This window comes from Canis aureus, chromosome 3 (assembly GCF_053574225.1).
Source record: "Canis aureus isolate CA01 chromosome 3, VMU_Caureus_v.1.0, whole genome shotgun sequence".
NCBI lineage: Eukaryota > Metazoa > Chordata > Mammalia > Carnivora > Canidae > Canis > Canis aureus.
Window position 1 is genome coordinate 79,671,578 of NC_135613.1, and position 23,961 is coordinate 79,695,538.

Sequence of the window (23,961 nt, forward strand, 5' to 3'; positions counted from 1 at the left end):
GACCGGTTGCTAAGACCAGCAGACCGGGAAAATCTGGTGGATGCGTGTAATTCTTCCCTCAGTGCCAGAGCAGAAATAAGTGATGCTCCCCGAGCACCAGTGAATGCCTGACCCCCTTCTGACTCAGAGTTCTTCCCGCATCTCCGGGCCCCCCCACAGCCTGGTGCTCTGGGAAATGATCTCACCATACTCAAGTCATCACACGTTTATGGTATCAGTTTCTTAAGCTCACAGAGTCCACGTATGAGGAGGGTGTTTAGTCCCACCTTTTCTCGGATGGATCCTGGCCCCTCGGCCTGGGTACCAAGCCGGGGCGGGTGGGGGGGGGGCGAGGGGGGCTGGCGCTTCACTGCTGTCTCTCCTTCCCTCCTTTCCAAGGTGTGGCTGGGGGGAGGGGAGCCTGCCCCTGTGAGAAGGAACGTTCCCCTCCTGAGAGGGGTGGCCCTGTAAAGCTCCTTCCCTGGCCGCCTGTCCCCAGCCTGCTGTTGTCCTCTGGGAAGACCTCTGGCTCCCCCCTGGTTCCCATGATCCAAAGGGGGTGGGACGATCTGGAGGTAAGGCTACTTCTCAGGCCCAAGGACCTGGTGGTGGGATGGATGGAAGGAGGAGAAAGCCAGGACGAGGAGGCAGGCCATGATGACTTCGCTCCCTGAGGGCCTTGGGTCTGCTTTGTGCTTATTTTGTTTTGCTTTCATTTGTTTTCACAATCCTGGACGGAGAATTCCCTGGACGCCCGGCAAGGGGTCCCCCAGATGCAGAGAAGCAGAGGCCAAGGCTGAGGCTCCACAGGAGGGGTGTTCTTGATTCTCTTCTAGGCAGTCCCGGCATGCTTCATGAGGAGTCTGTAGGGGAGGTTGAAGGAGAGTGGATTACCCCGCAGGTCCATATCTCCTGCCCAACCCCAGGGCTCCCCCTTGGCTCCTCCCCAGAGTCCCTCAGTCAAGGTCACCACGTTGGCTGGGCAGACAGACACTTACTGGCGGCCTTGGGCTCAGGACGGCCCAGCTGACTCCTTCTGGAAGAGCGCCGGGAATCAGGGGGCCAGGGAGGCAGCCCCCTTCCCAGCCGCTGGCTACGGTTGTTCTCCATGTCCTCCAGCCAGTCTGACCTCCACTCCCACAGGGGCAGGGAGAGGGTGGAGGTCAGGAAGAGGTCATCGCGGGGGGAAGGAGGAGAGGAGGCATCTGTCAGGGAGGGTAGATTTGTGTGTAGAGTGTTGGCCATCACTCTGAGGGACCAGTTTAGGGCAGGACGCTTAGGGCACACACTCAACCCGCAAGGTAACGTAGCCCCAACTCGGCTCATCAATTCTGGAGGCCATTGGAATGAATCCACTGGTTTCTTTAGAGAGGATAGTTTGAACATTTCCTCCTAGCCCAGCTCTGGCCTTCTATCCATAATCTCACCCTTCACCTCTCCTCTCCCTGGGCACCCTTCTTCCCCCCTGTTACGGGTACCTCCTTGCTTTCCCATTTACCACAAGATTGTTTTTTTTGGGCAGGGGAAGGGTAGAGTTAGGGTTCCTAAGATGGGTATAGGGGATCTGAGAGAGGGTATGAGGCAGGGGCACAGGGAACCCCGAGCTACTGTCTCTCCGACACGGAGATAGCGGTCCCACCCCACTGGACACGTGGAGAGGTGAGCCAGCTTCTCCTCACCCCAGCCACAGATGGGGCAAGAGGAAGGACTTGTAAGAGAGAGAACAGAACCTCCCTGGTGAGGAGAATCCGAAACAATGGGTTGGAGTAAGTAGAAGAGGTGAAGCACAACCTGTCTTGGAGACCTCTGTCTGGGTTCAGGGGAGGGACCTGGAGGCAGGGCAAGGGGCCACACAACTGGCTGCCCCTGGGCTTTAGACTTGAACATTTTGCCCTGGTTCTTGCGGGTGACCTTGGGCAAGTTAGACAACCTGTTGGATTCATAGTTCCCTCATTTGGAAAGAAAGATAAAGAATATTCCTGGGCAGCCCGGGTGGCGCAGCGGTTTAGCGCCGCCTGCAGCCAGGGCATGATCCTGGAGACCCAGGATCGAATCCCACATCGGGCTCCCTGCATGGAGCCTGCTTCTCCCTCTGCCTGTGTCTCTGCCTCTCTCTTCACTCTCTCTGAATGAATAAATAAGTAAATCTTAAAAAAAAAAGAATATTCCTCATAGAGTCATTAATATTGGGTGTATATAAGGCACTTAGCAGAGGGCCGGGGACCTAGTAATAATTCAGTAAAAGCTAGCTGTTTGAAGCATAACCACCAAGACAATGATTGGGAAGCCTTGCTCCTTGGTTGGGGAGGAGTTCTTTTTTTTTTTTAATTTTTATGATAGTCACACAGGGAGAGAGAGAGAGAAAGGCAGAGACACAGGCAGAGGGAGAAGCAGGCTCCATGCACCGGGAGCCCGATGTGGGATTCGATCCCGGGTCTCTAGGATCGCGCCCTGGGCCAAAGGCAGGCGCCAAACCGCTGCGCCACCCAGGGATCCCTGGGGAGGAGTTCTTACAGGAACTGTGTCTACTCCAAGGGGCGGGAGTGAGAAGTGAGGCAGGGGCATCTCACATACCCGTGAAGACGCAGTCCACGTCCCTGGGCTCCAGACCAAAGCCGAAGCTGTCCACAGCCATCGCCAGGGCCCGCGCGAAGTGAGCATCAGCAAGGAAGGAGCCATCGGAGGAGCTGACGAGGCTGGCTCGGGCACTGGGGGCATTGTCCTCGGAGGCTGAACCCCAGCCATTGGCCAGGGAGCCCTCGCTGGGGGTAGGGGTGGGGCAGGGCCGGGGCGGGCACAGCAAGCCCCTCACTTCGGATCCCACCCCTCCTCCGGCCCTGCCCATGTCTGCCAGCTCTGAGGCAGCCGGGATGCTGATGTAGCCGTAGGTGACAGGGGGTGAAGGAGCCCTTGGCATAGGAGAGACACTATTCCTAGAGAGGAGGCAAAAGGGGAGACAGGTGGGTAGGCTGGCACAGCTCCCAGTTGAGGAGGGACAGGGGCTGGGTAGAGATAAGCATACTCCTGTCCTGTGCTTACCCCTAGTCCTTTGGTCATCCCTCAGGCCACTCACCTGGGGGTCTCCTCACCCTCGCTGAGCTCCAGGCACAGGGCCACCTCCTCAGGAGTCAGCACGCTGTCCTGATCCTCCTCCAGGGATGACAGTGAAGAGCTGGACAGACGACTGGACTCTGGGCTGGGCCCGGAGAGGGAAGAAGCCTGGGGGCTAGAGGGGATCAGGATGGGGGCTGCTGGCAGTGGGTGGGAGGACAGAGCTTGGGGCTCTGCAGAGTGCCTGATTGGGGTAAGAGTGATGACAGGGTGGTTAGTGCAGCCCCTGGCCACCCTCTCCCAGCCCCCCAGCCCTGCTTCCTGACCCCGTGCCCTCTTACTGGGTCTGCTGACTCTGAGTAGGGGCTCCACGCAGAGCGAGGGGTGCTGGGGGGAGAGGGCGTGAAACCATCTCATTGGAGGAGCCGAGGAGCTGCGGTCCCAGGGCCCTCCAGGCCACCAGAGCCTGGGGCACAGCTCCTGGGGAGCAAAAGCCTGGGGGTGAGAATGGTGGAACCCCCATCAGCCCCAGACCCTGCCCTGCCCCCCAGCTTCCTCTCCCCACAGCCCACCCACCCAGCTTCCTCAGGGGCTATGGACCCCTCCACCCTGCCTCACCCCTTCACTTCCCTTTTTGGGCCTCCTCTCACCTGGGCTTTGGGAAAGGTTCTTGGAGCCTCTGTTCCCCAACTCCCAGGCCCAGAGCTCCATAGGGCGGCTGGCCCGGAGGGGCGGGGAGCTATTGGCTTGTTGCAGCTCTGCAAAGGCAAGAGTCAGCGGGTGGAGGGCAAGCCGGGTGGGCCTGCAGACTCCAACCACAGCTTCTATCTTCAGCCTGTCATTCAGTTAAGCTTTAGGACCCCTGAACCCCGAGAAGGGAGGGAAAAACCTCCCTCTGTCCTCTCCACCCTCACCTTCGTGCAGGCAGCTATGATAGGGAGGAAGGTAGCACTGGGCTTGGGGTCAAAACACCTGCACTCACAGCCCAGCTCAGTTACAGAGTTACTGCGTGACCACAGGTAAATCCACCAGCTTTCCTGAGCTTTTGTTTTCTTTGGGAACACCCAGTCAAGTGATAGTTTTACCAGTTTTAATTTATTTATAAAAATGGATTGGAGCGTGCCTGGGTGGTTCAGCTGATTAAGCGTCCGCCTTTGGCTCAGGTCATGATCTCAGGGTCCTGGGATCCAGCCCTGAGTCAGGCTCCCTGCTCAGTGGGGAGCCTGCTTCTCCCTCTCCCTTTGCCCCTGCTTGTGGTCTCTCTCTCTCTGTCAAATAAATAAAATCTAAAAAAACAAAAACTAAGGCCAGATTGGAAAGTTCCTGGTGCCTTAAAGATGCATTGATTATTTTCTTTTCCTTACTGTATACACTCCAATCTTCCATTTCTCACATGACAAATATCTGACATGGTTCTGGATAACCTTGTCCTGAAAAACCTGAGTATCTCTCACTTGGGAAGAAAGGTTGGACTGTCAAGTTAAGCCAAGTGGGTAAAATAACCCCACACCACGCTGGGTGTAACAGGAGAGAGTCAGCTGAGAAGAAGAGGCCCTCTAGAATAGGAGGATGTGTTGGTCTCACTCAGGGAGGCAATGCCCGGCCCATAGATATTAGATGACATTGGTTGAATGAATGAGCAAATGGATGGATAATAGCAGAGATGTAGACGTAAATATGAGATGAGAAGAATCACAGGAGGGTGGCCACCATCTGGCTCACATGGCTGCTTAAGAGACAACGTTCTGAGTGAACTCTGACAATGGAGAACCTGAGACAACTGAAGCAACAGACCCAGCTGTGTGCAGTGACCCAAGAGCATGCTTCTTGCTCGGGCCAAAACCCAAATTGATCTAAGTTTAAACCAGAAGGGGATCAGGAAGGTAATAGAAGGAAGAGATTTCCCTAAGACCAGGAACCAGGAAAATATCAAGTAAAGGAAAAAAGAAGCAGCCTTCATTTTAGTGTCACATGATTAGACACTGAGTTAGGAAAGGGGAAACCAGAGACCAGGGAGGACCGTTGAGTCTGATCTCAAGGATTTGGAGGCCACTACGGGCAGGTTCAGAGCAGGGATGAGATCAAGGCTACTGCATTCACCAAGACTATCTCGGCCCTGGCTATCCATGTACAGTGGCCAGAACTTCTGAGCTACTGGGATGAAAACCCACACAATGGCTAGACTTCCTCCACCAAAATTTCCTTTTGTTCGTAGGCTGCTTTGTTTTTTAATTTATTTCCTTTATTTGTTGTATGACCTAGGGAGACCTGGAGGCCAATTTCAGGTGCTCCAACTCTGCTATCAGCAGCTTTGTCTCATCTAGTGCCCGGCTTCCTGAGTAAGCTCAGAAATGGGGACATATGTTGGTCAGTTGGTTTGTGTGGACAAGGAAGAGGAAAGGCCAGTCCTAGAAAAGGCCACGTTTGTCCCAGCCCATTTTATTTCCTCTGAGGGACTCTAGTAACAAAAGCCTCCTTTCAACACACTTAAAATTACTTGGATTTTAGTTTCAGTGTTATTTGAGCAAATGACACAATAAAAATGTTATCAAGGTTAGGTCAAATCTCACTGGACATATCTGAATGGCAATAAATATTTGTTTGAATTAATTAAGTAATTAGGATATTCAATGTATGTATCTGGGAGAGGGGAACTAAGAACAATAAGAAAAAAGAATAAGCAGCTTAAGGGGAGTAGGGGGCACTGAAAGAGCTTGTCAATGTCAGAAGACAAAGAATCCTCAGTCTTTTGGACCAAGTGACAGCAATAGAGCCAACTCTATGGCTCTGGACAAGACCATAGCACGATCTTGCTGCTGCTGAGAGCTTTGGACTGGAGGTGGGCCGAGTGTCACTTGTACAGGGGAGCCACTGTGGTTGGCCAGTGGGGCTTGGGCGAGGAGACACAGGGGAGAGTGGGGACCTAAGCTTTCTCTCAGAAGTGGAACCTGTCTTAAGAATTGACAGTAGATGGGCAGCCCCAGTGGCCCAGTGGTTTAGCGCTGCCTTCAGCCCAGGGTGTGATCCTGGAGACCCAGGATCGAGTCCCATGTCAGGTTCCCCCCATGGAGCCAGCTTCTCCCTCTGCCTGTGTCTCTGCCTCTCTCTCTCTCTCTCTGTGTGTCTCTCATAAATAAATAAGTAAAATCTTAAAAAAAAGAATTGACTGTAGAAAACTACTCACTCCCCCCCCCCAGTAGTATTAATGTTCTAAGATGGGCTTTACATCATACCCAAGTCAAAGTAGTTCTCCATGGGAAGACTTGTTTTTAAATGAGATGTTTTCAACACCTTTTTAGCTGCTCTTTCATTACCACCGAGGATTCCAAATGCTATAGTTCCGAGGCAAAGCTGGAAATAATGCCAGCTTGGCTAATATTTAGGGTCATAAAATTCTGGATATTGGACAAGCTCTTAATTACTCTGAATCCATCTTTGTCCTAATGAAAGCTGGATTATATCCACTTTAAAAAAAAAAGAATTGGCTGTAGGACATTTGTAAGGCTTACTAATCAGCACAGAAGGCTCATGAAGACAGCAGGTGGAGTGCAGGCCAGTGTTCAGAAACAAGAGAAAATAGTCGGTGGTAGAGTAGAGTCTCTCAGGGGAGCTCCCAGAGGGTGGCCTTTGGAAGCAGACCACTCTGACTTCAAATCTGAGTTCGGCCGCTTACTGACTTGGGGGGGATTTTGAACAAGTTACTCATTTCTGATCTTCTCTCCCCATCTGCAAAATTAGAGAAAGAATACCTATCTAATAGGTTGGAGAGGGGTATCTTTAAATGAAATAATAAATAAGTAAGGCACCTAACATATAGTAGTTGCTAAAGAAACAGACATTATAGTTATTTCTCTCGGGGAAGGCAAAGCAGGTAGTAGGAAGTTAGGAGAGAAATCTCGGCAGAAAGGAATTACTCATTTTCCTCTGGGTAATGGGAGCTGGGAGTCAGTGCCTGGGGAGGCCCATGCATAGTGCACCCAGAGATGAGGCTGTGCCCTAGCACTGGTCACATGCTGCCAGGTTCTAGAGTTACTCATACGCTGGTCAGGCGCTCTCACTAGACTCTGAGCCCTCAGATGGCAAGAGCTGTCCCCGTGTCCCCCTGGCTGGCATACAATGGTGCTTATGAAATGTTGGCCAAATTCAACTGAATACGGAAATCGGGCCTGCTACTGGTGTGGCAAGTAGCAGTAACAGCACGTCAAGAAAAGCAGAGGCCAGCACTCCCCTCTCTGAGTGCTTTGGTGATAGTGGTGATAGATCTGTGTCTCCCCAGATAGGGAACTGGAAGCCAAGTCATCAGGCTTCCAAGTCCCAGGCCACGTCCTGCCACACTCCCAGTCCAGTTCCCTCCTGCCACCTGCTTCCACCCCAGCTCCCCATACTTACCCTGCTTCTTTTTGGCCTTCCAAGCCTCTGCAGGGGCCAGAGGAGAAGCGAGGCCCCTGCGGCTGCCGAGGCTGTCGGGACTGGGCCAGGGGCTGGAGAGCCGGGCCAGCTGGGGTGGGAGACGCCTGACAGCTGGGGTCTTGGGGCTTGGCCGGGCCGGGGGGCCGGCAGGCAGCTCAGCGATGAGGGAGCCATAAAAAGTGCTGGTGTCGGGAAGCAGGGGCACACTAGGGCTTCGGGGATCCCAGGAGATCACTGTGGCAAGAACGACAGGAAGAATTACAGTGAGTGCATCCCACCCCACAATACCCCCCCCAACTCCAGGATCCCAGCTTCACTGGCAGGGCCCTGGCCCCACTGGGCATGCTCACGGGAGCGGCGACAGTCTAGTGGGTCCCGGGGGTCCACTCCCAGCCTGCTGTTGAGGCTGCTGCTGCTGCTCAGGTCCCGAGAGCCGGAGGTGGAACGCCAGGTGTCTGCCAGCCAAGGGGAGTCACTGTGATCCATCCTGGGGCAATGGTGGGTGGGGGTGGGGCAGGAGAAACGGGGTGAAGCCAGAACATAATTGGCCAGGACCTCCAGCTCAGAGGGTAGCAGAAGGGTTTGAGTGGATGGTGGCAGCAGCGTTATTCTCCCTGCCCGCTAGCCCTTCGCAGACTCCTCAAGATCTCTGACCTGGCGTCCCTAGCTCAGTGCTCCTTTCTTATCCTGGGACCAGAGGAAGTCCAAGTGGAGCGGAACTAGGAGGTGTTCAAGAGAGACAGCCCGACAGCCCTGTGCCGAGACAAAGAGAGCAGACCTGGGGGCAGACTGACCCCATCGGCCGCAGGTCTACTAGCCTCTGGAAGCCCTGCTTCTTTATCTGTAAAAGGACGACATAAAAGCCTTCCATATAAGGCTGATATTGTGAGCCCAAAGGAGGAAATGTGAGCTCACTCAGCTGGCGGGACAGAGTTGGCTCTGCGGATGCGACTTTCTCTGCCTCTAGCCTGGCTCCCTTTGAACCGGGTGCCCTGCTGGCTGCCTGAGTAATCTTTCAGGAACAGGGATGAGACTAGAGCAATTCTCTGCCCAAAACCTTCAGTGCTCCTCGTTTACCAAGATAGAGCCCAGCTGCCTAGCATGGCTAACGGGGCCTCTGGTGTCTGGCTTCCAGCTCCCTAACCTTATCCTTTACGCTCACCTGTCTTGCCCCCTATGTCCCAGCCAGACCAAATGGCTTATCTCTCCCCATGAACATAGCAGGCTACTTCTTGCTGCCCCTTTTGCCCTCTCCTTCTTACCATCAGGGTAAACGTGGACTCTCCCACCTATATTTCCCCACTCCACTCATTCCACATACCTTGTATAAGTTTCTGCACTGTTTTTTAAAAAAAAGATTTATTTACTTATTTTAGAGAGAGAATGTGAGTGGGCCGAGGGGCAGAGGGAGAGGGAGAGATGGAGACTCCTCAAGCAGAATCCCTGCTGAGCACTCAAAACCATGACCTGAACGCAAATCAAGAGTTGGCCACTTAGTGGACTGAGCCACCCAGGCACCCCATGTCCCGGTACTTCTAACGCTGGATTGCACTCACATGCTAGCAAGGCTTTCTCTGCCTAGATTGAGAGTCCCTGAGGCATAGAGCCTGTGCTAAAGAAATGAATGAACAAAACAATCAGAATGGAATCCCCCCGGGGTGCCTGGGTGGCACAATTGGTTAAGCGTTTGACTTTTGGTTTCCGCTGAGGTGTGACCCCAAGGTCGTGGGGTGGAGCCCTTCGTGGGGCTCTGCGCTCAGTGTGGAGTTGGCTTAAGACTCTCTCTCTCCCTCTCCTCCTTCCCCCAATCTCTCTTTCTCTCTCTCTCTCAAATAAATAAATCTTTAAAAAGGAGAATGGAATCCCCCTCAAAGACAAGGGATAAAGTCCCAGGGAATCCAGAGGATGTTCAGGACAGAACAAAGCCCAGGAAGCAACTAGAAAAAAAAGGCCAGTGAGCACAGAATAATTCAGGAGCATGGCCCCAGACAGCTTGGAACCTGGCTCTGGGCTGAGACACTGGCAGCAAAATGGTGACTCAAGGGCTGGATGTGTCTGGCACAGAGTCGGTGCTTGATAATCTTTTGTTGAAAGATGCAGACTTGGAATGTAAAGCATTTCAGAGGAAATCCACTGAGATAAAGATCAGGAGCAGGTGGGCAGAGAGTGGAAATGGTTATTTAGTGTAAAACTCAGCCAAGAAGACAAAAAAAGGATGTTTTCTTTCTTAGCATCTTGTCTCATAACCACAGACTCGCTTTGGCAGCCCAAGACACTTAGAGCAGGTGTACCTGCCTGCTGACCCTGGTACTGAGACCAGGGACAGAGGATCGCGAAGGTAGGGGCCGAGCGCCCTCTGCTGGAGCTGTGGTGATGGTTGTGAAGGAGACACCCCTCAATAAGGGGGGTGCTCTCCTGAATGCAAAGGCCCTGCTAGGTGGACCCGGGGTATATAGAGAAAACTAGAAATCAGACCGCCCCTCCCATGCTAGTTATTCCCCACCTAGCAGAACGAGTCAGCAGGAGAGTGTAGTGTTAGTGAGAGGGGGATGCCAAGCGCACGGGATTAGGAGCTCCTAAAGCACCCCAGCTACTAGCAAGCAGTGTGGCTTTGGGCAAAATCACGTAAGTCATGAGTCTCAGTTCACTCAACTGTCAAATGGTGTCATAGGAACATTAACAAATGAGAAATTAATTCTCACTTGGAGTTCAGGAGAGATTTGAGTGGTAGGATCCCAAAGTGCCTGGCAGTAGGAGAGACAGGATTCCATTCTCCTCTCTGTCCAGGCCCCACTGTCCCTCGGCCCCTCTGCCACTCCCTCACCTCAAGCCCCTCCCCTTTCACCTCTCACCTGTGCTTTAGGATGGCATCCTCACTGGTGTACCTGTACAAACCTGCGAGAGGGCAAAAGAAAGGCTGAATCCAGAGTGTCCAGCACGTGGCCAGAGATCTAAGCCCCTGTATCGTTCTGCCTCAAACCCCCAGGAGTCCACTTCGGCCTCTCACCTGGGCCCAGGTGCACCCCAGCTCGGCGCCTGCGGTGTACACACACGGCGGTGCCCAGCAGCACCAGCCAGAGCAGGACACCCCCACCAGCAATCACTTCTGGCCGCCTCAAGGTGGCCCTCAGCTGCTCCAGAGTCCAGGGACCATCACTGAGCTCTTGGGTGGCTCGCTCCATGGTCCGCTCTGTGAGGGAATTTGAGCTCAGCGGGAGGGGCAGGTGGGTGATGTGGGGGTGGGGGCAGACCATGAACTGGAAGTGGGAGTGAGGTGGGAGGAGGGAGAGAGGGAGGAGGGAGGTGGGAAGGGGGACTCAAGGGGCATGCAGGGGGCTGGTGGGCACTGCCCTCACCTAAAAGGAGGCAGACAGGGCTACTGGGAGGCCCAGTCCCGGCGCCAGTGACTGCAGCCACTTGTACACAGTAGGAACCTGGCATTCGGGTGGCGATCTCCAGCTGGGTCTGCTCACCGGCCACGGTCCAGTTGGCTGGGGGCAGCGAGGTGTTGCCCAGGCTCCAGATCTGAGGCAGGAGTGGAGGTGAGCGCCCGTTCCCCCTGCACCAGCCCAGCAGCTGAGCCCTTCGTCTCTGAGCATGCGATCATCCTGCCCTGCTTGGGGCACCTTGGGGACATTCCCCCCACCCCCATGAAGCTGTACTTCCTATGCCCTTCTCCCTATGGAGTGAGAGACTTCTCTCTCGAGACTGACAGAAGGGGAGCAAAAGCAATCTGCTCCAAGAGATGTAAAACCATGGTTCAAACCTCACTGTGCTTTAGGGTCACAGGGAGGGTTTAAAAAGCCAGGCTGCAAGGCCCATCCCTGAGTTTCTGATTCATGTGCGTTTCTAAAAAGTTGTCAAGGGGCAGCTGGTCCAAGAACCACATTCTGATGCCGCAGCCTTAGAGATTGGGAGTCAGACACAGCCCGGTTTGATTCTTGTTCTGTTTCCTGCACCTGTGACCTTGGCCTCACTTGCCATGTCTGTAAAGTAGGGATAATAACCCGGGACAGACTGTAAGAAAAAATGAGATCATGTAGGAAAGCACTTGGCAGCGTCTGGCAAACCCTGGCTTAGCAACAGTGAGTTTCCCTTGTTTCTCGGCCCAGGGGCTGTTTCTCAGTGTCCAGGGCAAGGGCATGCAGGGCGTCAGGGAAGAGGGATGTCCTGGCACCACTAGGAAGGGGTGTGCAGGTTGTGGGAGTACCTGGTAGCCACGGATGATGCCATTGTGGTTTTCAGCAGGTGGTGGGACCCAGCTTACAAGGACACTGCCATTGCCAGGTTTTAAGGCCACCTCCTGGGGAGGGGCACTGGGCACTGCAGGGGAGGAGGAGAGGCTTTTAGGGGTGCTGAAGGGGGGGACACTAGGAAACAGAGCTGGTCTGGGGATGTGGTCACAGATTGCACTGATAAGAACCAGAGTTTCTTACAGCTCTGCTTGCCTGGCCATGGAGGAGGGAGTCCAGGACTAGGACCCACCGTTCCCCCTGCCTGGAGTGGACCAGTCCAGGGGCCCCCAGACAAGAAGGTGCCAGAGAGTATACTGCTGAGCCCTGCGGGCACCTGTCCCTGACCTTGCTCGGGCAGCCTCAGGAGCAGCACGTTGCTGTCAGGGCCTTGAGCCCGGCCAGAGGATGGTCTCACTTTGAACTCGTAGTCTTGGCCCCAAAGGAGGCCTCCAAGCTCCGCGCTTTGCCAGCCAGCCAGCAGGGCCTCTGCCCATGGAGCTCCCGGGCCTCCTGAGGCCGTCTGGACCCTGAAGAGGGCTGTGTAGGACTGAGCAGGTGCTGCAGGGCCGCTCACCTAGGAAAGAGTTCAGAGGGAGGTGGGGGGTCAAGGAGTTTTAAGACCAGCTCTTCCTTGAGCTCTGGACTGGCACCCACCCCTGGGTCCGGGGCCTTACCTTCCAGCTGAGCCACACAGCAGGCTCAGGCTTGGCGCTCTTTGCGGGGTCTGGGTTCAGCAAGGTCACATTTTCCAGCTGAATGTGCACGGCCAGAAGCTCCAGAGGCTTCTTGTAGTCCTGGGGCTCTGTGGGGAGCATGGGGCTGGTCTGGGGCCTCTAGGCCAGAGGATGAGATTGAGGAGTGAGATATCCCCCAGGCTTGGAACAATCCAAAGTGCTAGATTTCCCAGTCTAGGGCACTCCTATTTCTATTCTAGGATGGGGGGACCTCCCTTTAAATGGGGTCCTCGTCACTCTGATTCTGATCCCAGGTTGATGCCCACAGACCTTAGCCCCAGCCCAAACCAGGCCCTAACTTTCGCTGATCACCCTCGCCTTACCCTGGACAGATACCCTGGCTGCCCGGCTCTCCCGTTGTCCTGCGCTGTTGGTGGCCACGCACATATAGGTCCCTGCATCGCTCTTCTCTGCTCTTGCCATCTGCAGGGAGCCCCTGGAGACCTGTCAGGGCCAGGTGCTTTGTGAAGTCTCCCGTGTGGGGAGGGGCTCTGATTCAGGCCTCCCTGCCTTCCCTTCCTTAAACTCTGCAGGAGACACGGGGCTGGGGGGCGGGTCACTCCCTCCGGGTGTGCCCAGTTCTGCTCTGGGCCAGAGGAGGTATGGGGAAGGGGGCTACACTCACCGAGTGCCGCCCTGGCCGTAGGGCCAGGGGTTTGCCATCTTTCCACCACGAGACTGTGGGCTCTGGATGGCCCCAGGGCGGCCCACACTCCAGAATCACCTGCTCGCCCACAGTGGCCACTGTATCCTGAGGCTGGGTCTGGAAGTCCTCCCGAAGGACTACAGAGATGAGGGCAGGTCAGCAGGGACGAGTGTCCATTGCTCCCTTCCACAAGGCCCTGCCTCAGTGCCTCCGACCACCCTCACCCCATTCGGCTTTACCCACCTCTTCACCTCCTATGTTCACTCTTCAGAGCCCCCTCCTCAGTTCTCCCAGCCCAGAGGTCCCCCCAGGTGTCCCCCACCTGGGGCCTCCCCTCCCAGGCCTTACCAGCCACAGACAGCCGAGCTCCTCGGCTGACCACTGTGCCCAGCCTGTTGCTGGCCTCACACGTGTAGATGCCCAGGTCTGTGGATGGGGCCTGGTCGTCGTGGGCACGTCCCCAGGCAGGGGGCCGCAGCAGCAGGAGCGTCCCATCAGGAAGGAGGTGGTGGACGTCTGGGGGCACCATGCTCAGGGGTTGCCCATTCAGCAGCCAGCGGATGGTGGGGGGTGGCTGGCCCGAGGCTCGGCAGCTCATTTTGGCGGGGCCAGGGCCCTGGAGCAGCTGGTCCTGGGGGTGGACTAGGATCTGGGGTGGGGAGTCCTGAGCCGTGCCTCCTGGAAGGGAAAGAGGGACAGAGCCCAGTCTGACTACCAACAGGACTCCCCAAATCCCTGAATATCTTTTCTGCCTTTTCTTGCCTGAACATGACTTCCAATAACAGCCTAGCCGGGAGGGGAGGCTGTCTCTGGCTCCCACATACATCACCATCACCATCATCATCACCATCAACACCATCATCTCTACCGCAAAAGGGAAGCAAGGAGCAAGAGGGCCCTTCACCCCTTGGCCAGGCCTTGGATCAAGCAAGCAGGGGCTAGGAGAGGGGAGGGCTGCACTCACCCGTGACAAGCAGAAGCAGGAGAGGCAGGGGCCCCAGGGGCCCAAGGAGGCCTGCTCCTCCAGAGCCCATGGCTGCTCTTGGGCCTCTATCCTTGTCCCAGGCACTTTGTCCTGCTGCTCTGAGCTCACAGCGGAGGGAAGGAGGGGCGGGGTGGGGTGGTGGTGGTTGTTTGTGACTGAGACTCTGCCCCAGGAGGGAAGCAGCTTTGAGGAAACCCATGCTTCCTGCCTGGCCCTCCGTGCCTTGGAGAACTGGGAGGGGACCAGCAGAGAGAAACTCTCTGCCCTTGACCCTCTAGTCATGACCCCTGACTCCAGCTCCAGCCCTAAGGTTTACCTTGTGGTCCAGTCTGGGATTTTCTAAAGGTGATCTTGACACTGATGTGATTCCAAATGCAGCCCTCAGCCTCTGTTTAAACCTTGATGCCAGTTCTGGTCGCTTGGCTCTAAGCACTTTCTTGCTAGAGTGGAATGGAGACCCGCGGTGGAGTGTCAGGGCCCGGCATTAAGAAGCTGAGGGTAGAGAAAAGTGAGCCAAGACGGCTAGGGGGAGGGAAGCAGGGACATGTTGTCATCCCACAGCCCATCTCCCCAGGGATGGGGAGGGAGGGGGAGGTGAGCAAGGCGAAGATGGGGAGGCTTTAGGGGCTCTGGGACAAGCTGGGAGGTGCCCACAGTCAGCTTGGAGACAAATGAAATAAGCTGTGTGAGACCTTGGCCGAGTTCCTTCATCCTTGCAAATTGGTTTCCTTATCTGTAAAGTAGGAGTAATAGTAATAATCTCCACCTTGAGGGCTGGAGTCAGAATGAGATGTGTTTGTGCCTGAAATCGCTTTGAACAGTGCCTATTGCACTGTAAGTGATCAGCAAGGGTTGGCCGAGGTTGTTATTGATTTGTTTTTATGCTCATGCCATCACCCGAACTATTTGAGCATCCTCGGCAGGGATAGTCTTCAGGCTCCCGAAAGGTGGTCTTTCCAAGCCCTGGAAGCTTGTGTCTACAGCAGACAGGGAGCGTTGCAGCTTCTGAACCTGCTCACCCTGCCGCTCCTCCCCACCCCCTCCTCAGAGAGAGGCTGCTCTCCCCTCTCAGAGCCCAGCTCCTGTTTACAGGTCTCTTCCTCCCAAATCTGGAATCTCAGCCATTTCCTGGAGCTGTTCCCGGAAGGCCAAGGCCAGGCGCTGGGGCTCAGCGGAAGAGTGTCCAGCCTTTGTTCCACATTGTGCCTGGCCAGCTCCTCTGTGGGGCCCCTAAGGCAGCTGACTCCCTCTCTCCCTCCCTCCCTCCCTCCCTCCTCCCCTCCCCTTCCCAGCCTGGCCTCAGTGCCAGCCCCAGCTGCAGCCCTAGGCCTCCCTCACTCCAAGACTGATAAAGACCATCACGGGGAGAGAACACCCTAGTCTCTGCAAGCTGGGCCCTTCCAGTGGGTGAAGAATAGACAGAGTGAGAGTAACACAGTGATAGAGCTGGAAAGGATAGGAATTGGAGTTAGAGAGCAGAGTCCTGTCGGTATTTGAGAAGTGGAGGAGCTAAGGGCAAAATCCGAGGCAGGAGCATGGGCATATGTGTGCCCAGCAGAGGGGAGTAGAATTTATGGGGCCAAGGATCTGGGAGGCCAGAGTGACGAAGGGGGGTGTTCATGGGGACACCTAAGTCATCCAAGGACAAGACAAGGAAGGATGTTGTGGGATGGATAGACTTACTGTGCCTACTGCCAACTGGGGATTTTCCCGGGTCCAGAGCCTCCAAGCCCATCTGACCCCCGACCGCCTGCTATCAGTAGTCTTTTTTTTTTTTTTAATGATTTTATTTATTTTTTTGACAAAGAGAGAGAGTATGCACCAGCAGGGGGAGCAGTAGGCAGAGGGAGAAGCAGGCTTCCCACCAAACAGGGAGCCCTAAGTGGGAATTTGCGGCTGGCCCTGTCCTCAGCTGAGTGGGGATGGGCAGGTCCACAGTGAGGAGAGGCACCAGTGCTGAACTGCAGGAACGGAGCCCCTGAGGGAGGCTGCAGCGGCCTAAGGAGCTGCCCCTACCCCACAGCCACATGCCTCATCTCTGGAATTGCCTTCAGCACGCCTGCCTCCCTTCCCAGACTCTGGAGAGCCAGGTGCTAAGAACTGGGCTGTTCCTGGGGGACATTAGGACTCTCCCCCTTCAGCCCAAGTGTCCAGGGCACTCAGGGATCCATGGGGTGATGGCCAAGGCGACTTCCCAACAGTAAGGTGTGTCTGGATGTCTCCTAGAGATCACAGTGCTCATTTCCAGCACTGGCCTCACAGCATCCGTATTGTCTCATTTCCACACGTTTAAGGAAAAGCCGACTGCATGAGTCATGCGGATGAGGTTAGTCAATGGGAGCTGTCTCCAGTTATTTCGAGGAAGCTCTGCTCCAGGGCCAGTGGCCAGTTTACATGGCATCTTCCCTTATCTCCCAATTTTAGAATTGTGTGTTTTTGTGAGTAATTTTTTAGTTGCTTATAAAAGGGGAGAGAGAGAAGAGGAATTCCCCCCTCCAGGGGACATGATTTTTCACTTCTGGCTTCTGGCTCCTGGCTCCTCTGGCTTCTTATTCTGTTTTCTGAAAATGCAGCCAGGGGTCCCTGCTGGGTAAGCTGGTAGGGCAAAATATATGAACTCAGGTAGGATTTGAAGTCAGTTACACTTAAGCGTAGATCCTAATTTCACCGGCAGAGATACCTTGAATAAGTCAGTCACATAACCTCTCTGACTCCACTTTCCTAATCTGTAAAATGTTTGTGTGAGGTTTATGGATAGAGGATGTGGAAGTACTTAAACGATACTAGGTGTGGGGGAGCCCGGGTGGCTCAGCGGTTTAGTGCCACCTTTGGCCTGGGGTGTGATCCTGGAGACCCCAGATGGAGTCCCACGTAGGGCTCCCTGCATGGGACCTGCTTCTCCCTCTGCCTGTGTCTGTGCCTCTCTCTCTCTCTGTGTCTCTCATGAATAAATAAGTAAAATCTTAAAAAAAATACTAGGTGTGTATTAATTATCTCTTGAGTGCTGTGGGAATGCCATACCCCCGCCCCTGACCAACACAGCCCCAGCTAGCCCCAGCTACCCATAGGCCACTCTTTTGTTCTTGAGATCCCACCGTTTTGGCCTTCTTGTTTTGCTTTATTTTCTCCTCTTGGCTTAAGTCCGTTTGGTCCCAATCTCCAAATTCTCATTTTTGTTGCCGGACGCCAATGGCTGGAGGGAAAAGGAGTCAGGAGAGGAGACAGTAATGGTCTCCTCTAAGCTGAATGGAAAAGTTGCTCTGATGCTACCTCACTTGCACAGCATCTGTTCCCTAGTTCTGGTCCTATCGACGTCAAGGGCAATTTCAAGGTCCATGGGGGAATCACGTTTAATACACTCAACCCTATAGTTTCTTGACCTTTTCAACACCAATCAATATGGGTCATACCAGATCAAACATTGGAGGTTGTACCAAATGGAAATTTCAAGGCTGCTAGCATCAACATTTAACCGTCTGCTCACATGTCCAAGAAGATCAGTTACTGTACTTTGTGTCCAACCTGTCAGTGCCTTCCAGCCAAAGACCACCGGGAGCATACTTGTTATTGAACGTAAGGAATTTATTACTCCTTGCAGCTAAGGAGCGTGCACACCATGGGGAACCGTACGGTGTCTCAGTAAGAGACACTTAACTCAGTAAAAAACTCACTAGGGTGTTAGAAAGAACCTATTATAGGATTTACAAAATCACTGGGTGATTTTGGGAGGGTTCTAGGAAGTAGAGCTTTGCTCTAAATTGGGTGCTGTCAGGAATCATGGACAATTCTGATTCTTTGCAGAAAAGTGTCTTTGATCATTTCTGTGCTACATAGAAGATCAAGTGGTTCTTTTTCTTCTTCAATTATGAACAGTGCTGCCCCTAATGTTCATTTCATATGTCTCCCAGTATAACTATAAGTGTTTAAGAGTTTCCCTAGGGAATAAATAAACCTAGTAGTAGAATTTCTGGGTCTTGGGCCATACTAATATTCAACTTTAGATGGTAATGATTGTTTTCCACATCAGCTGGTTGTATCAATGTCCTTGAGCCACATCTGCAGAACAGTTGGTAAACCTCTCAATTTTTGACAATCTAGCATGGAAAATAAGATTTTATTATTGTCTTAATTTGCATTTGCCTGATTAAATAATAAAGCTGAACACCTTTTCAAGTGTTTACCCATCATTTGCATTTTCCCTTTTGGGAAGTATTTGTTTCTATCTTTTGCTCATTTTTTTTTTTACTGTCTTTTTCTCAATAACTTTCAGAAGCTTTACATATTCTGGATAATAATTCTCTGTGGACGAGAGATGTTGCAAAAACAAGCTTGGCCTTATATTTTCTCTTTTTTAATGGTGTAACAGATGTTCTTAATTTTACTATCGATATATTCACTTTTATGTTTAGCGTATTCTTTCTATTTTTGTAGAAAACTTCTTTTACATGAAAGCCAAAAAGATATTCTCCTGTATTTTATTCTGAAAATACAAAAATCTCAAATTTAAGTCTTCAATCTATCATTAATTGGTTATTTTATATGGTTTCTGTGTATATATATTTTTTCAGGTAGTCAACAATAATCCTAGCACTACCTATCTAGTGATCATGTTATACATCAAATGTCTATATAGGTGTATCTTGTTTCATTTGTTTCAAATAGGCCTATTTGTCTATTCCTGTGTGAACATCCCATTGTCCCAATTACTAGAGCTATTTAGTAAATTTTGATATCTGGTAGGGTGAGACCCCTCACTTCTTTTTCAGAAGTGTTTTGGCTCAGGGGCACCTGGGTGGCTCAGTTGGTTAAGCATCTGCCTGCAGCTCAGATCATAATTCCCAGATCCTGGGATTGAGCCCCACACTGGGCTCTCTGCTCAGCAGGGGCCAGAGGGTGGGGGTCTGCTTCTCCGTCTCCCTCCCCACCCCCAGCTTATGCTGTCTCTGTCTCTTTTTCAAATTAATTAATTAATTAATTAATTAATAATCTTTCAAAAAACTAAAACTAAAAAAACTTTTAAAAAGAAGCGTCTTGGCTCTACTTGGGGCTTTAGCTCGCCAAGTTCTTTGAAAACCTCCCTGGAACTGTTTGAACATGTAGGAAGAAGCAACATTTTATAACATCAAGTCTTCCTATTCATGAATGTATATACCTCTCCCTTTATTTTTTGCTCTTTCCTACTGTCTTTCAACAAAGTCTTAAATTTTGCTCTGTATAGATGTTACCTATATTTTGTTAACTTCATTTTTAGTTGACTTGTTAAGCAAAGATAGTTACAGTAATTCCTATCATCCTGTATACTTGTCCCTTTGCAATGCTTGTCACCCCTCCCACAAAAAAAGTGGAATCTTTCCCCCAACCCCTTGAACCTCTGCTGGCCTTGTGAATCGCTTTGACCAACAGAACAGTGGAAGTGATGTGATGTGTGGAACTTTCAAGTCTAAGCCTCTAGAGGGCTTGCGGCTTCTGCTCTAGACCTTTGGAAACCCCGCTCTGAGACTGCCAGGTGAAGAAGCTCGCTTTAGCCACATACAGTAGAGATGAGCTATTCTAGCTGAAGAGTCCTAAACCTACTGGCCAACAACCAGTATCAACCATCAGACATGTGGGTGAGGCCATCTTAGGCAACTAGATCCAGTTCAAGATAGCAGATGATGTGGTCACATAAGTGACCTCACATAGCAGCAGCAAGTGAGTCACCCAGCAAGTCCAGTGCAAACTGCTGACACAAAGAATTCCGATTGGATAAAATAGCTGCTCTTTTAAGTTGCTCAGTTTGGGGTGGCTCATTACAAAGCAATAAAGAATGGAGATACCTTGATATCATGTCTCATAGTTTAAAGGTTCTTTTGAATTGTCTATGTAGGAAATCATATAATCCAAATATGACATTTTTTGCTTTATATTTCCCATCTTTATCCCGTTTTGTTTTTTCTTGTGTTGCCAGGACCATGGTGACTACAGAGAGTGAGTGTGGATATCTTTGTCTCCTTCATTTTATTTTATTTGAAAGATTTTATATATGTATTCATGAGAGACACAGAAAGAGAGGCAGAGACACAGGCAGAGGGAAAAGCAGGCTCCCTGTGGGGATCCCGATAGGGACTCGATCCCAGGACCCCAGGATCACAACCTGAGTCAAAGGCATATGCTCAACCACTGAGCCACCCAGGCACTCCTGTCTCCTTCATTTTAAAAGGAACTCTTTGAATGTTTCACCATTAACATTGAGAGTCGCTGTCAGTTTTTGTAGATACTATTTATCAGGTCTCAAAGTGTTTTTTTTTTTTTAAGTGTTCTTTTATTTTTAGTTTGTTTAGAGCTTTTGATCATGATTAAGTATTAAATTCTAAAAGGGTTTTTTTTTTTGCATCTCTTGAGGTAGTTTGTCTCTTTTAATCCATTAATGTGGTGAATACATCTTTGAATTTTCTACTTTTTTAAAGATTTAGTTATTTATTTGAGAGAGAGTGCGGAAGGAGAGGGAGAGGGGAAGCCAACTCCCTGCTGAGTGCAGAGCCCTTCATGGGGCTTAATCTCAGGACCCTGAGATCGTGACCATGACTAGAGCCAAAAGCAAGAGTTGGATGCTTAACCGACTGAGCCACCCAAGCACCCATGACTTTTCTATTTTTAAATTATTCTTGCATTCTTAGTATTTAGCCAAAGGACCTGAAAACTTATGTCCACACAAAAATCTGCACATAGATGTTTACAGCAGCTTTATTTGTAATTGTCAAAATTTGGAAGTAACCCAGATGTCCTTCGAAGGTAAATGGATAAACTGTGGTTTATCAGAGAAGCGCACATCAAAACCACAATAACACACCACCTCATATCAAAAGACAAAGGGTGATGAGGGTATGGAGAAAAGGTAACCCCAGTGCCCTCCTGGTGGGAATGCAAATTTGTGCAGACACTATGGAAAACAGTATAAAGCTTCTTTAAAAAAAAAAAAAGATTTTATTTATTTATTCATGAGAGACAGAGAGAGAAAGAGGCAGAGACACAGGCAGAGGGAGAAGCAGGCTCCATGCAGGGAGCCTGATGTGGGACTCGATCCTGGATCGAGGAATTGCAATCCATAAATCATAAAGACACCTGCAGTCTCATATTCATTGCAGTATTATTCACAATAGCCAAGATAGAGAAACAACCTGTTTCCATATTCATTCATCAATGGGTGGATGGAAAAGAAGATGCAGGATATTGTGTGTGTATGTGTTTCATATATTTTGAAGTTAATTAATTAGATACCCAATTCAATTTTAATTTTTTTGATGAAATAAATCTTTTAATATTATGTGGTTACCCTCTGCAGCAGACACTATTGAGGCTTCATTTACAATTCTTCAGAATTTACCTCTATGCTGAAGGCCGCTTTCTGTTTGGGGACCATATCTGGACACACGTGAGGGCAAGCTGGAAGCACCAGGAGCTAAGACCCTAAAAGAAGTCCTAAACTAAGGATGCATGCAGATCAGTACCCCAGTTGCCTTGCCTCTCAGTTAGGATTATCCTGGAATCTGTTGATCTAAAATCTGATCTCAATACTGTTCTCCCAGGGTCCCAGATAGCATTGGGCTCTGGTTTCCCAAGTATTAACTGGTTTGATCACATGTCCTTTACTAACTTTGACTGCTTTCCTAATCCACTTCCTTACTATTCTATTGATCTATTTATTTCCTGAAATAAATAAATTATTTGCACTCAAATTCAAGGCACCTCACTTAGTCCTAATATTAAAGGAGGCCATCTATCTAACTGGGATACTTTTGGGAGTCAGAGGGCATACTAGTTGCTAGGGTAATCTGAGTAAGCCAGGGCTGTCTTAGGCAAACAGGGTGTAAGGTCATCCCACTAATTAGGCTTTTTGTCCCAAAGTCCATTTGTCTTCTGTTAATAGCTATCCCAGTTTCCTCTTGCTTGCTATTTGCCTGGTATATCTTTTTCCACTACTTTTTTTTTTTCTTTTTCCATTACTTTATTTTCAGTTTTTGCAAATCTTTGTTTTGAGTGTATTTCATTTAAACAGCATATAGCTAGATTATTAAAAACATTATCTAGGGGTGCCTGGGTGGCTCAGTTGGTTAAGCAACTGCTTTTAGCTCAGATCATGACTCCAGGGTCTGTCAAATAAACAAATAAAATCCTATATATTCCAACAGATTGTATTTTAACTGATGAATTTAGGCCATTTACAATTTATTTATAATTTAGCTTTGTTTCTACCATCTTATTTTTGGCTTTCTATTGTCTCACTTTTTCTGTTTTTTCTTTTTTCTTGGTTTAGATCGTGTTTGTTTGGTTCTTTATTCTATTTTCCCTTTTATTGGTTTGGAACTTTACCAATTCTCTCAATCGTTTTAGTGGTGACCCTGATAAGATTCCCTTGAATATGTAATAAAATCTGAAGTTACTACTTTACCCATCTTCCCCTCACCAGAGAATTCAAGGGCCTTACAAAAGTTTCATTCTGATAATGCCACCCCCCAATTTTTTAAAAAGATTTTTAAATGTACTTATTTATTCATGAGAGACACAGAGAGACAGAGAGAGAGAGGCAGAGACACAGGCAGAGACACAGGCAGAGGGAGAAGCAGGCTCCATGCAGGGAGCCCGACGTGGGACTCGATCCCAGGTCCCCAGGATCAGTGGCTAAACCACTGAGCCACCAGGGCTGCCCTCCGACCTTCCAATTTACATGCTATCATTTTCCTGTATTTTATTTGTCAAGTTTTGAAAAGTATAAATTAGATACTATTACTCATTTAATAAGACACTTTATTTTTTTTTTTAATTTTATTTATTTATGATAGTCACACAGAGAGAGAGAGAGAGGCAGAGACACAGGCAGAGGGAGAAGCAGGCTCCATGCACCAGGAGCCCGACGTGGGATTCGATCCCGGGTCTCCAGGATCGCGCCCTGGGCCAAAGGCAGGCGCCAAACCGCTGCGCCACCCAGGGATCCCAGACACTATTTAGATTTGCTAACCTATTTACCCACTATTCTCTCTTGTATCTCAAATCTTGCTTTTCCCCCTTCCCAAAATGTGTCTTTTAGGAGTTCTTATCATGTTGATGAAAAACTGTAGTTTTGTTCATCTGATAATATCTTTATTTTACCCTCATATTTGAGAGATTTCTTTAAGGTAAATATTCTGGGTTAATAGTTATTTGTGCTCATAATTTTGAACCACTTTCTAATGATTTCTATTATTGTTGTCTAAACATATAAGATCTATCTTTCCCTCTCTGGATGCTTTTCATAATATTTTTTCTTTGTCTCTGGTATGCTCTGGTTTTACTACATTTTGTGTTAAGTATGGAAATTTTAAAATTTATCTTCTGTTAATAACCTTCCTATATCCATATATTTATGTTTATAACGAGGTCTACAAAAACTTCAGTCATTACTCTTAAAATATTGTCTCTCCTTTATCTTTCTATTCTTCCTTTTGAGTTCTTGACAAAATATGTGTTAGTTCTTTTCTTTGTGCGTGCCATATCCCTTACTCTCTTTCTCATATTGTTCATCTCCTTGTTGGTCTGTGCTTTACCCTGAAACATTTCTTCAGATACATCTTGCAATTGAATTAACTATTTTCAGCTCTACTTAATGTGCTGTTTAATTTTCTCATTTACAGTTTTTATTTCAATAAGTCCTATTTTTTATTTACAAAAGTTCTATTTTGTTCCTATTCAACTTTGGTCACAAAGTTTGACAGTCTCTTGTTGCTTGTTCATTTCTATAATTTTGTTTTTCATTTCTTCAAACATTTCATAGTTATTTTATATTCTATATCTGATCGTTTTAATATTTGAAGGACTTACTGGTCTAAATCTACCATTTCTGTCTTCTGACTCTCACTTATGGTATTTGTTTCCTTTTGTGCTTAATGGCCTTTTATGGTCAAGTTG

General features: G+C 50.1%; 1 protein-coding gene across 3 annotated transcripts; it reads right to left on the bottom strand.

Annotated features, from left to right (window-relative positions):
* Window positions 1–190: 190 nt before the first annotated feature.
* Window positions 191–14,674, bottom strand: ROBO4 (roundabout guidance receptor 4). 3 transcript variants are annotated; one of them, XM_077894006.1, is made up of 18 exons: window positions 14,357–14,674; window positions 13,404–13,733; window positions 13,035–13,192; window positions 12,733–12,853; window positions 12,350–12,477; window positions 12,021–12,249; window positions 11,651–11,763; window positions 10,797–10,965; window positions 10,448–10,630; window positions 10,293–10,335; window positions 7,791–7,927; window positions 7,420–7,674; window positions 3,681–3,788; window positions 3,372–3,525; window positions 3,053–3,274; window positions 2,554–2,912; window positions 978–1,184; window positions 191–842 (listed from the first exon to the last, which is right to left on the bottom strand). In XM_077894006.1, exons 2-18 carry the CDS (start codon window positions 13,651–13,653, stop codon window positions 832–834), a joined length of 2,847 nt encoding a protein of 948 aa, XP_077750132.1. In that variant the 5' UTR covers window positions 13,654–13,733; window positions 14,357–14,674; the 3' UTR covers window positions 191–831. The 3 variants fall into 3 exon arrangements, with proteins under 3 accessions (XP_077750132.1, XP_077750130.1, XP_077750131.1); XM_077894004.1 differs by lacking the exon at window positions 14,357–14,674 and adding an exon at window positions 14,020–14,213; XM_077894005.1 differs by lacking the exon at window positions 14,357–14,674 and adding an exon at window positions 14,020–14,212 and having other exon boundaries at window positions 3,372–3,510.
* Between the last annotated feature and the right edge of the window lie 9,287 nt (window positions 14,675–23,961).

Excerpts from the sequence above, each read along its gene's own strand:
- ROBO4 (XM_077894004.1), bottom strand. The coding sequence starts at position 14,089 with ATGGGCTCTGGAGGAGCAGGCCTCCTTGGGCCCCTGGGGCCCCTGCCT. Across the intron at positions 13,734-14,019 it reads CCTGCTTCTGCTTGTCACGG|GAGGCACGGCTCAGGACTCC; the intron begins GTGAGTGCAGCC and ends TTTCCCTTCCAG. Across the intron at positions 12,250-12,349 it reads CTGTGTGGCTCAGCTGGAAG|GTGAGCGGCCCTGCAGCACC; the intron begins GTAAGGCCCCGG and ends ACTCTTTCCTAG.